Below are 13,276 nucleotides of genomic sequence, written 5' to 3' on the forward strand. Positions count from 1 at the left end.
GGACAAACACTGAGTGTCCGAGCTGCCGTGGCTGTTACCTGCGTCAGCACTCCTGACTGGATCTGCAGTGGCTGTGCAGCCGGCGCCTGGGGTACAATCGGCACGGCGTTATCCATCCTCACAGGGAATCCAGAGTGTTTTGTTGTTGCTTGTAGTCCAGCTGCAGAAAACACCACCACAGTTAAAGTGCTGTGCGAGGTCTATGCTTTGTTTGGGGCTTTCTTGTTTTTAGCTTTTCTGTTCAAATAATCCACCACCCAAGTTAGTACTAGACACGTAAGACAAAGGAGTTTCATAGAAATCTAGGGGGCTAAGAAAAGGGAGACTGGTTTGGCTCTTTCAGGTTAAATTCACAGGAAGATGTTTGATACAAAAAGGGATGGTTTAAGGGAATTAAAAAAAAAATTTTTTGTCCTATAACACTTAAAACTAACACCCACCCCATTCCCATTAATAGCCTATGCAAAAGCAAACAAACAAAAAAATCTACATTTATTAGGTTACATTCACCTTTTAATCCATTCGGGGAAAAAATTTGGATTTTTTACATGTAATCTATTAAAAGTGAAGACTTAAAATAATTTTAACTTTTGGTAAATTATGACTCTTAGTTAAGAAAAAAATTATTATTTATCATCTAAGTTACCCTTTGAGAATATTTTAAGATGTTTTACCCTACTTCTCAAAAAATTCACAAATTAGTTAAACATTCTATCTTTAACTAGTATATGAACTGAAGAAATTATAACCCAGAATAAAAATATTTAAAAAGTAGATATTTGGGTTTACAGAAACACTTTTTTTCTACTTACTTTAGGAATCTGCCTTTGCCTTTGACAGCTTTCTAATAAGGTTCTTTTACAACTAATGCACAGCTAAGAAAATCAAAAATTTTTATTGCCTTGCTCTGGGCACAAATGCTGAATGAATGTTTCCTCCAAATGGGAATTTCTTATTCTGGGGAGAAGAGGGGCTCAGGATAGTTCTCCCTTTAGCCAAGAGTTGAAAAGAGAGACTTCAAAGCTTTCTTTTAAACCTGCCCTATCAAAACTGCCAATGTGGAGAATATAAGTTTCTATTATCTACTAATAGAAGTTTCTCTAATTCACTAATGCCTGCGTTCGGTGAAGTGGGAACACAAACATATTATTATTTTTTTAATTTATTTATTTTTTCAGCGTAACAGTATTCATTGTTTTTGCACAACACCCAGTGCTCCATGCAATACGTGCCCTCCCTATTACCCACCACCTGTTCCCCCAGCCTCCCACCGCTGACCCTTCAAAACCCTCGGGTTGTTTTTCAGAGTCCATAGTCTCTTATGGTTCGCCCACAAACATATTATTTTAATTAGAATACTTCTTCAGTAACACTTTCTAAGCTACCAACAACTAATTTCTCTTAATATTACTATAGAGACACCAAATAAGCATAACTCCTAAACTCTAGTACTGTGGTTTTCAGCAAGCCTTCCAATTTTCCGTTTCAGTGATTTACAAGTATTTTAGCAATAAGATGTCACACTGGAAAACACAATCCAGAAACACACAAAGTAAGAGAGACTAGTAAGATTAAAATTAAAACACCAGAATAATAACTTGTTAAAAAAGTGCTACTTATATAAAAATAAAAGGTAACAAATCCAGATATCCAGATTAGAAAAAAAAAAAATCTGCCAGCCGTTCTTCATAAGGCAATGCTATCTAGTAAGATAGCTAAGCAACATCAAAATTCTTGTCTAAATTCCCAGGACATATGGCCAACTACAAGACAACGTTACTGTGATAGCCCCCTAGAAATGGGCAGGAACAAAGGGCAAAGGCAGGTAAAATTTAGGAAGAAATGTTCATGACAGAAGTTCACCTATAAGTTTCAGGATAATGAAGTAAAAGAGGACAAAATTACAAAATAATAGTCATCACTGAGCAAAATGTGTACCTATTTTGGTCAACTGGAATAGTACAGAAAGTAATATTTAGAGTACTAACCTAAAAATACAACTAAATAACCCTCAGATTACTTTCATAATTTAGGTTAAACCACAGCAGTTAAGCTAGTTTAAAACTTGCTTCTTCAGGAAACTACAAGTGAAAACCAAGAATTAACAAAAGGCAACACTTTTGGAAGGTTCTCCCTGAACCCTGAACTAAGAAATTCCTCAAGTTTTGGTTTTTGTTTTGTTTTGTTTTTGTTGAATACAACCCATTAAATAAAAAACCATGGAAGTATGGAAAGAACTAGGGTCAATTTTCCTCTAAGTATAGTATCTTGCAAAAAAGCAGATGGTGAAAGAAAAAGAGGCAACCTGGAATACAGGACTGCTAGGAAAAAACCAGCATATGGCTGGGCTGGCAAACCAACTGACAACCTTCACAGCTGAGTTTAAATGCTAAGAGGAGGTACAGCATATTTCAAAACCCCACTGCCTAGGTTCAAGGCCCAGTTCTACCACTAGCTAGTTATTAAGACTTTGGGCAGATGAAAGAATCAGGTTCAATTTTCTCATCTTTAATGAGACATACTGACATTAGGCATAATGACATTACCTACTTCCTAGGACTGTTTTCTGAGGATGAATTAATATAAGTACAAATAGAACATTATCTGGCGTGTAGTAATACTTATCAGCTATTTTCATCCTTATTACCTTAACTTAAAAAGTCCCTTTTGTTTGGAAATTTTATAATTTGCTCTAGCTCCTCAGGTTATTCGGACTTCCTAAATAGAAAAAAATTCCCAAAACTTATACTTACCTAGTTATAGCAAAAGGAGTTACACCACTTTTCCCCCCTATATCAGGTCTACATTTTTTTTATTAAGGGAACCAAAAAGTTCTGCCTCATCTCATAAATACCATCTGAGAAGCAGCAGAAGACTTCAGAGGCTCACATCTGAAAACTGTTTCTGTGAGACTAGTTTGGCTAATTTCAGTTGAAGTTTCAGGCTAGTTTGCTAATTTCAGTAGAAGAATCACTCAACATATGACAACCCAAAGTATAGAATTTACTATCATGTAGTATACCAGAAAATTATTTGGAAGTTAGGCTAAATTTGCATTTACGGGTTTGGAATCTGCTCCTCCGCTCTCCCTGAGGTTTCTCCCTGGTTTACATCGCTATCGCTCTCCTGTCCTCCCGGTAATCTCTCAGTCTCCCCTAGCCCCTCTTTTCCTTCTGCTTGCTCCGACTCTGTCAGAAACCAAACAAACAAGAGAGTCACAGTCAATAAGTAACTGAAGTAAAAAGATAAAAATGCTACCTGCTTCTACTATGACAAGACTGAATCCTGTTTTATTATTACCACGGAGTACAGACAATGACTTTCTGTTGGGAAAGTCAAGTGTGCTATCAGAAAATATCCTTAAATCATTTAACCTTTTAACTGGCTCACCGTATCAATAAACACATTTCCCGTATTGCAGAAAAAAAGGAACTGGATGAACTGAATTACAGAACAACAATGAAAAAAATGAGGAAGGATGGGAATGTGAAATTTTAAATCTTACTGCAACGCATGGGGTCAGTGCCTCTTTCTTCAGCTATTCTGTTCCTCTGTTGATGGGAGTTTGCAGGAACAGTATGATTCATAAGCTGAAGCAGATAATCTAAACGTACTCCCCACAAGTACCTCAGCTTGTAGAATTTTTCAGTTCAATAAATAATAATCTTTATTTCTGAATGTAACTCATTAGGTTACATATTCTTAAGCATAATTTACATTTTAGGACAAAATTATCTTTTATTTGAAATGTTAATTTTATTTAATAATGGAATGATAAAGGAAGTAAGATTCAATATAGAATTTTTGTTTACAACAAATTTCTTCAAGCTTAGTATTTCTGTATATTGAAAGATACATACTTAAACAAGATATAGGACACTGGCACAAGGTCTCAGGGGCAAGAAATTGATATGGCAGTTCAAATACGAAAGTTAATTGAACTCCCATAATGTATCAGACAGTATCAAAACTAAATAAATAACCAATGTACAAAGGGTAAATCTTCATATTCAGAGACAGGGTTTAAACTTGTCAGAGATCAAAAGTGAACAACTAGATACCTACTAAGGAACTGCCTAAAGCAAGATCTGTGGGTCTGATATGATACTATTCGATACAGGAGTTTCCCCACTTACTCTGAAAAGCAGGTGGACATACTATAAATGTTTGTTGGAACGGATCTGTCTGAGTGCAAATTTGTGTGGTTCCAGGCTGCAAGGACACGCCCTGTTGGGCAACTCCAGGAACTGGTGCTGCAGACGATGGGTACAAAGCCGACTGGTAGTTTAGCAATGAGACATCTGAATTAGCCAGGGAAAGAGTAGCAGCTGCTGCAGTAGAACTGGAAGCTAGAACACTGGCCTAAAAACAGAAGGATAATAGTTGTATATGGACATAAAGCAGAAAAAACAGTATTTTTACACATGCAGAATCTAGCCAGAAAAATTTAAAGTTTTAAAATGTAGTATTAACTGTCCCTGAAATAACTCTCTACTTTAGAAATTTTCCCAGTCTCTAAATTTAAGGCATACTATAAGGCTGAATAAGAAAACACAGAATCAAAAACAGTCCTGTACTAAGGACAGCCTCAGATAAACCCTTATCTCTTCTCTCTGTACAAAAAGTTGCTGGATGTGAGATACCACCAAATCTCATTTTAAAAGCAGATCTAACTAAGAAATTAGGAAGCTCACATCTTCAGTAACAAATCTAAATATCACTGTTTGGCAAACAAATGCAAAAATCACTCTTAAAATTAATTATTAGAAACCCCAAACTGAACTCATAGAACTGAGTAGACTGGTGGTTGCGAGGGCCAGGGAAGCAGGTGGGAGAGAAAGTGGGTGGAGGAAATCAAAGGCAAACTGTAAACTTGTAGTTACAAGATGAATAAGTTCTGAGGATCTAATGTACAGTAGAGAAAAAAATTACTGGAAACACCCTTCAACATATGTGATGAGAAATATGAAATCATTCTAACAGAGAAAGTCAGTGGCTAAAGTCAGTACAACTAATAGCAGTAAGTAGTACAATAGCTATGGTCCACTTATGAAACTAGGCGAAGACTATAAGGACCTGGATTAGACCTTTGTATTTAGTTTTTGGCGATACATTACTGGTAAGTGTCATGTCCAACTGGTCTTCCATCACTTTCGCCATGCAGGAAATTCGTTCAGAAATAACAAGATCACCAAAGCAAAGACGGGTTTCTTTATCTCAACCTGTACTCTTAACTAGTTCCTAACCCTCTTAGGTTCGAATTTCCAAAATCATTTACTGAATACCTGATTGTGCACTGTGTTAAGCTGGTTGCTGAAGCTCATGGTTAGATTTGTGCTTGTATTTGGGGCAACGTGAGTAGTGAAGGGACTCTTGATCTGACTCACTGTATCATACATGTGAACCCTCCGCTTGCAGATCTCCATGTTCTGAAAACAGGACTTAACACTGAAAACAAATATTAAAGATTCAGTAAAATGTATGCTAAGATTTAAAAAGATAACAAAAACTCAAGATGAATACGCATCAACATTTTTACCCAAGTATATTTAGATAAAATGAATCAAGAGTTTTTATAACCACAAAGAGAAAAAACAGACATCTTATTTTTAATCTCATGATTTTTCAATGAGAAAGGAAAGCATCAGTGAGCCAAATATGCAAGTACCAAGGCCGCTGCTCATGTGATCACTCTGTTTAACCGTACGACGGTAACAACACAGGACCACATCATGGTAAGTGCCCCAGACCATACTCACTGATTGCTATGTGGAAAATCCAGAAGGTGGGTCATTGTCACAAACTGATGGTTAAGCGTTTTCAGAGGAGTAATTCTCTTATCTGCATCAATTGTTAGCATTTTTTTTAACAGATCAATATATTCTCTTCGATCCGCCTTCTCTGCCAACATATCTGTTCCCTCCAAGTCTGTGGACATATTTACCTTCCGGGGAAAATTTAGAAATATCACACTTCATTATATAACCTTTAATGTTGATACTAAGCATATGCACAATACATAGATAGATCAATAAACAGATAATAGATCTCAAGAAAAAAAACTGAGGAAATTCTTTTTATTACAGAAAAATCATTTTCACAAGTGGAAACTCTTCTTACACTAAATAAAATCTTCAATTTGGTAGAGTGTGTTGGTAGAATAAAGCTGAATGAATCTTTTCATTCAAAATTTGGACAAATGAAAGCAATTATTATCACTTAAAAATTCCTATTGTTGAAAAGATTAAATGACATAATAAATATGAAGTGTTTAAACAGAATTTGGAACACAATATGCACTCAATTAATGTTAGCTCTTATGTATTTATTTAGCAAATAAAATGGACAGTAAAGAAATCTTCAAAAACAGTATTTCAAAATACTGGCAGGCAAAAAGATCAGTTAAGCAAAAGCAAGGGAGAACACATAATTCTAAAAGTATCTTGGTTAGGATTCAAATGTTCTTTTAATACATGGCAGAATATTAATGAACTTTTACCTCTAAAAAATGAAAACGTACTAGAAGATAACAGATTGAATCTATCTTTAATATAGTTAATCAACGGAAGTGTGTCTCTGATTAAGAGATATGGAACTATCTGGCTTCCTGAAACTTTCTATACTCACCTGAGCCATGTCATCTAAACAGTTAAAAATGTACTTTCGAGCTTCTTTTGATTTGATTCCAGTCTCCAATTCATGTTCTTCCGGTGTCTATAAAATACAGATTAAAAAAAAAATTCCATCTGTACGTTATTTTCACATTTTGTTCAAATCAAAGCCAAAATACAAAGAAACAGGTGTTGTCACCTTGCCAATCAGAGATGGCAAACATGAAAGTAATTTACAGCCAGAAAATCTTCTAGCGTATGAATGGGACCTGGATATCTGACTACTCTTTTAATACTGCTAAATTAAATGTGGAAACAATGATGTAGCACAGTTCCTGAAGGATGTCACGTCATTACCATATTTGTCTTACAGCTACTTTCAAAGGAAATGATATTTCAAATCGTAACTATTAAACAGGCTCAGGGACAGAGATTCACAAAGTTACTCAAATTAGTTTGAGATCTCTCAAGTTAAAGGAGTAGGCTCAGAAGTAAAAAGCAGGCATTTATTTCATGAAAATATATAAGGCCTTAACATAGTGAGTTAGAAAATTATGTTGTTTTCTCATATTTACTGAGAATTCTCTAAAAAATAGTCATAGCTAAGTTACTCTCGTTCTTCCCATGATTTAATGGTGAACATTCTTTTCCATACCCTCTTCTCAGCTGCTGGTTCAAATATACAAAACAACCTCAGACAACTGAACGTTGTTTAGTTTATTTATTTATTTATTTATTTTTAGCTAAGGATCAGGTCAAATGAGTACAATGAGATAATTTTTCTAAGTACTTCTTCCTGCAAACATACATTGCCACCACCACCATCCCCTTTCCCAATTCCACCTCGAGAACTTAATAACTAAAAAGCTGGGAGTAAGGAGTACAGGAATGGGTAGTATAGTAGGAGAGACAGACCTTAAGCCTCCACAGCGGATACCCCAAATTAGGATCTCTGTTGAAAAACCTCGTTGTTTTTGTCCCAGCACTGAGAAGATATTCGGCGGGCAGGCCTTGTGTTTGTGAAATGTAACGAATCTGAAACATCAAAACCATTAAAACATTGATTTGGAGTGGAAAGAGAAAATAGTAAAAACTTCTACACTAAGAAATTAGCTCTAGCCAAATCAATACAAATAAAACATATCTGTAAATACATATATATGTAAACCCACTCACAGGTGATTCCCAAATATTTATTCAGTTATTTCTGTGTTACTGTATCTGTCATTTACAAGGAAAACTCAGTTTTGAAAATTTTGTGTATAACCATTTTTACTTTTCTGTAGACCTCTGATACAAAGTTCAGGAAACTTCAGGTGGTTTTTAGGACAGAACAGAGTAATTTCCAACAAACTATCTCATGGATCACAAGGGTTTTTCCCTTTCATTTGTTGATATATTATCAAATTGAAAAGATCAGGAAAACATTTTTATAAGTTTCTTTCTTCCTTGGTTACTCTAGCTCCCTACTCTAAATTGCCATAGAGCTTCTCTCTCATACCATAAAATTAAATACTAATTTAGTTTCTCTATCCCTACATCACTAGGGGGCAGGCAGTGTGTTCATTCAACCAACATTTACTAAGTACCCACTATGAACTAACCTAGCAGCTCTCAAAGTCTGGTCTGGGGAGCCTGGGGGGTCCCCAAGATCCTTTCAGGGAGTCCACAAAACTATTTTTTAAAATAATACCCAGAAGTTATCTGCCTTTTTCATTCCTTTATGGGTATACAATAGAGATTTCCAGAGAGGATGTGTGATGATGTCATTGCTCTGATGGCTAATGAAACATGTGCTTGTATATAGTTGTGTTTTAAAAATTTGCCAGTTTTATTGTTCAACATTTGTTTGCTTCCACAATTCCAAAGACCCAAGAAAGCAACAGAAGAGGTGTTTTGCTTTTCTCTCCACTACTGAGAGTGATACAAGAGGTAATTTTTTTAAAACACCTTTTCCATATTTGAATGGCTGTATTTAAGATAAAATTAGAGAGAAACTTGCAAGCCAGGAAATAAATCTTACTTCCCATCTCTCCCCCTAAAAACTTTTTTTTAAGTTATATTTCTTATTTTATTATTTTTAAAAAGATTTTATTTATTTATTTATTTATTTATTTTATTTATTTACTTACTTACTTATTTTTTTTTGAGAAGGAGAGTGTGTGTTTAAGCCAGAGTAGGGGTAGAGGACAAACGGGGGAGAGACAGAATCTCACGCAGATGCCATGCTAAACGTGGAGCCTGAAGCAGGGCTCTATCTCATGACCCCTAAATGACAACCTGAGTCAAAATCAAGAGTCCCATGCTTAACCGACAGCTACCCAGGTGCACCCAGTTTTAACTTCTAATGCAGTATATACTAACAGATATAATCTATACAGACAGACTTCTTTGGGATCCTCACCAATTTTTTAACAGTGTAAAGCAGAGGTCAGCAAACTATGGCCTGTAGGCCAAATCTGGCCTGCTTTCATGAGACAATTTCAGGTAACACCAGGATATTACTCTTGAATCTGTGGGAGCTACATAATGGAAGCCAATACAGCATTAACAAAATAGAAAAAAAAAAATTTAATGTAGATAAGAACATTTTTTTAAAAAGATTTTATTTTTATTTATTTATTTGACAGAGAGAGATCGTAAGTAGGCAGAGAGGCAGGCAGAGAGAGAGGGGGAAGCAGGCTCCCTGCTGAGCAGAGAGCCTGATACAGGGCTTGATCCCAGGATCCTGGGATCATGACCTGAGCTGAAGGCAGAGGCTTAGCCCACTGAGTCACCCAGGTTCCCCTAGATAAGAATATTTTAAATATGAACTTCTTTTGCATACAAAAATGCTGAAATATTTTTAAAAGTCCAGAATAAAATTTGTGCAATAAAATACTACTCAGACATTTAAAACAATAGAATAGAAGAAGGGCAACTGAGTGGCTCAGACAGTTAGGCATTGGACTCTTGATTTTGGCTCAGGTCATGATCTCAGGGTCTTGAAATTGAGTCCCAGGTCGGGACTAGATGCACTAGGCATAGAGTCTGCTTAAGATTTTCTCTCCCTATCCCTCTGCCCCTCCCCACCCTGCTTGCTCACATGTGCATGCTCACACTCTCCAAATAAGTGAAATAAATAAATGACAGAAGTTTAATTATTGACACATAAAGATATTTCACAGTATACCAAGTAGAAAAACAAGATTACAGATTAAATAATCTCACTTTTTAAAAAATTACTACATTTCACTGATTCTAAGAGGCAAGTTTTTTCACACTAACATCTTTGAAATCAAGGTATGTCTCACAACTGATAACTGTCATGGTTTAACTGGCAGCATTCTTTCTTACAGGTACAGAAAGATGGTGTATCTTTCAGTCAGTAGTGTCTTAAATATGACCAAATACAGTATATATGCTCCTCTATATCCCTAAGTTTATCATGTGGAATAGAACTATATATAGCACATATATTCATTCATTCTTTTAGGAAGTACTTATTGAGCGAGGCACTGGTGATTTTAAAAATAGATATGGTTCCTGCTCTCATAAACCCTGCAGTCAAGTGAGGGAGACAGACACTGAATATTCAAACTGAATTGGCATTCTGAAAAAAAGAAACAGCCTTCTATAAAAATGCATAGCAAAGGAATCCAAGCTAGACTGGGGACTGGTAAGGAAAAGCTCCTTGAGAAAGTAACACTTGAGCTAATAAATGAGTAGGCCCTGACTAGATGAAATTAATGGGTGGTACAGAAGCATTCCAGACTATGAGAACAGTACGTACAAGGGGCCTTTGCTGGAAGGATGCATATTCTTAACCAGTGCTGAAATGATGCCAATGGTGCTAGAGCACTTTTCGAAAAGCAAGAAGAAATGGTATAAGATCAAACAGAGGGAGAGAGAAAGGGGAAGGACAACCTATGTAGGGGCTCAGAGGCCATATTAACAATTTAGCCCTATGGGGCGCCTGGGTGGCTCAGTGGGTTAAAGCCTCTTCTTTCGGCTCAGGTCATGATCCCAGGGTCCCGGGATCAAGCCCCACATCGGGCTCTCTGCTCAGCAGGGAGCCTGCTTCCTCCTCTCTCTCTCTGCCTCTCTGCCTACTTGTGATCTCTGTCTGTCAAATAAATAAATAAAATCTTAAAAAAAACAAATAAACCAAACATTAAAAAAAAAAGAAAAAAGAATTTAGCCCTTCATTCCCTAAGTATTTTAAAAACCAATGAAGAACAGGGAAGTAGCATGATCAATCTGTGTTTTGTAAAAATCGCTCTGTAAAAAAACTGGAGATCTATGTATATAATTAAGATTATGTATATAATTTATGTATTATGTAGAAAAGTATTACATAATTATTTACTTAGTATCTGTTTCCCATCACCAAACTATAGCCTCCATGAGGGCAAGTATAATGTTTTATGCAGCACTATATCCCCACTGTCTAAGGTAGGTACCCAATAAATACATGATGAAAATTAACAAATTATATATATAAATAAATACAAAATATGCCAAATCATAAAGGGTCACCTCTGAAGGGCGAAACTACTAAAGATTAAAAGCTTTATCTCTTGGTTTACAGCATCTTTTCTAATTTTTCTATAATGATGCACTTAAAGAATTAAAACATTTAAAAATTTTAATATTACAGAATTAGTTTCATTGTGAAAGTACAATGGGAAGCTATCATCCAGATACTGCTTTTCACATCGCTTACAATACAGCAAAAACAAAAGTCCTGTATTTTTGCAAACAAAGTATATCGTCATTTGTTATATTCAACAAAACGTTTTCAACAAATCTGAAGTTATTAACTAGTATTTCAAGAATCACAAATATCTGCTATAAAATCTGCTATAATATTCATGAAAAACCTTTAGCTGATATCATACTTAATAATGAAATACTGAATTATTTTCCCCCTAAAATCTGGAGCAAGACAAGGATTTCTGCTCTTATACTTCTATTCAACACTGTTACTACTGCTTTAATACAAAGCAATTAGGCAAGAAAAAAAAGGAATTCAAACTGGAAAGGAAGATGTAAAATTATTTTTATTTGTAGATGACTTGATCTTATAGTTAGAAAATTGTAAGGATTCCATTAAAACAATGAGAACTAGAGTTGTATCAGAAAACTACTCGAGGCGGGCACCTGGTTGGCTCAGTTGGTTAAGCAACTGCCTTTGGCTCAGGTCATGATCCTGGAGTCCCAGCACTGAGTGCCACATCGGGCTCCCTACTCAGCGAAGAGTCTGCTTCCCCCTCTGACCCTCTCCCTTCTCGTGCTCTCTCTCTGCTCTCAAATTTAAAAAGAAGAAGAAGAAAAAAAAGAAGAAGAGAAAAGAAAACTACTAGAGGGGCACCAGGATAGTAGTCAGTAGAGTATGCAACTCTTGATCATGAGTTCAAGTCCAATGAATTCCCCCACACTGGGAATACAGATTACTTAATAAAAATAATAAAGTAAAAGAACCGTTAAAAAAAGAAAAAGAAAACTACTAGAAAAAGAGTTCAACAAGTTTGAAGAATAAAAGATCAATTACAAAACTCACTGATTTCTATACATTAGCAATGAATGACCTGAAAATAAAATTAAGAAAATAATTCCATTCACCACATCAAAAAAAAAATAGAATACTTAGAAATAAATTTAATAAGAGAGATGTAAAACTTGTACTCTGAATATTACAAAATGTTGCTAAAGAAAACCTAAAAAGGGGTGCCTGGGTGGCTCAGTGGGTTAAAGCCTATGCCCTCGGCTCGGGTCATGATCCCAGGGTCCTGGGATCGAGCCCCGCATCGGGCTCTCTGTCTGTGAGCCTGCTTCCCTTCTTCTCTCTCTCTCTGCCTGCCTCTCTGCCTACTTGTGATCTCTCTCTGTCAAATAAATAAATAAAACCTTTAAAAAAAAAATCACAATGAGATTATCTCTTCACATTCATAAGGATGGCTGCTATTTTTTAAAAAAAGAAAGAAAATAACTAGTGTTGGCAAGGATATAGAGAAATTGGAACTCTTGTGTATTGCTGGTAGGAATGTAAAATGGTGTGACCACTGTGAAAAAGTTTGTTTAAACATAAAATTACCATATGACCCAACAATTCTACTTCTATATACCCCCAAAAATTGAAAACAGGAACTTAAACACTTGCATGTCAATGTTCATAGCACCATCTTTCACAATAGCCAAAAGATAACTCAGTGTCCATCAACACACGAATGGACAAACAAAATGTGGTATACATATAAACAATGGAACATTATTCAGCCATAAAAAGTAATGACATTCTGATAACAGGCTACAGCACGGATGAAAAACATGTTAAGTAAAAGAAGTCCATCTCAGAAAACCACACACGGTATGTGATAAATATGATCAACTACAATAGGCAAATATCTATAGAGACAGAAAGTAGATTAGTGGTTGCCAGGGGGGTGGGGGACACAGAGGTTAGGGGAGAAGGGGCATTGATAGCTAATTAGGTATAGGGTTTCATTACAGAGGGATGAAAATGTTCTAAAACTGACCATGGTTATGGTTTACAGCCCTGTGAATGTACTAAAAATCAGGGAGTTGTACACTTTAAATGGCTGAATTACATGGTATACGAATTGTATCTCAATATAAGTTGTTTTAAAGAAACTTAACTATAAGAGTAGAAATCCTGCAACAGA

General features: G+C 35.7%; 1 protein-coding gene across 7 annotated transcripts in view; it reads right to left on the reverse strand.

The window, feature by feature from the left end:
• Positions 1-13,276, reverse strand: part of HIPK1 (homeodomain interacting protein kinase 1) — a 50,622-nt gene that overhangs the window by 15,383 nt on the left and 21,963 nt on the right. For 6 of the 7 annotated variants that reach the window (XM_046009319.1, XM_046009299.1, XM_046009280.1 and 3 more), the window contains 6 exons: positions 7,527-7,646; positions 6,628-6,714; positions 5,760-5,944; positions 5,286-5,448; positions 4,137-4,362; positions 39-160 (listed from right to left, as the gene is read on the reverse strand). In XM_046009319.1, coding sequence (XP_045865275.1) covers positions 39-160; positions 4,137-4,362; positions 5,286-5,448; positions 5,760-5,944; positions 6,628-6,714; positions 7,527-7,646 — 903 coding nt within the window. The remainder of the gene's footprint in view (positions 1-38; positions 161-4,136; positions 4,363-5,285; positions 5,449-5,759; positions 5,945-6,627; positions 6,715-7,526; positions 7,647-13,276) is intronic. The other variant, XM_046009308.1, reaches the window with a different exon arrangement.

This window comes from Meles meles, chromosome 1 (genome assembly GCF_922984935.1).
Source record: "Meles meles chromosome 1, mMelMel3.1 paternal haplotype, whole genome shotgun sequence".
Classification (NCBI taxonomy): domain Eukaryota; kingdom Metazoa; phylum Chordata; class Mammalia; order Carnivora; family Mustelidae; genus Meles; species Meles meles.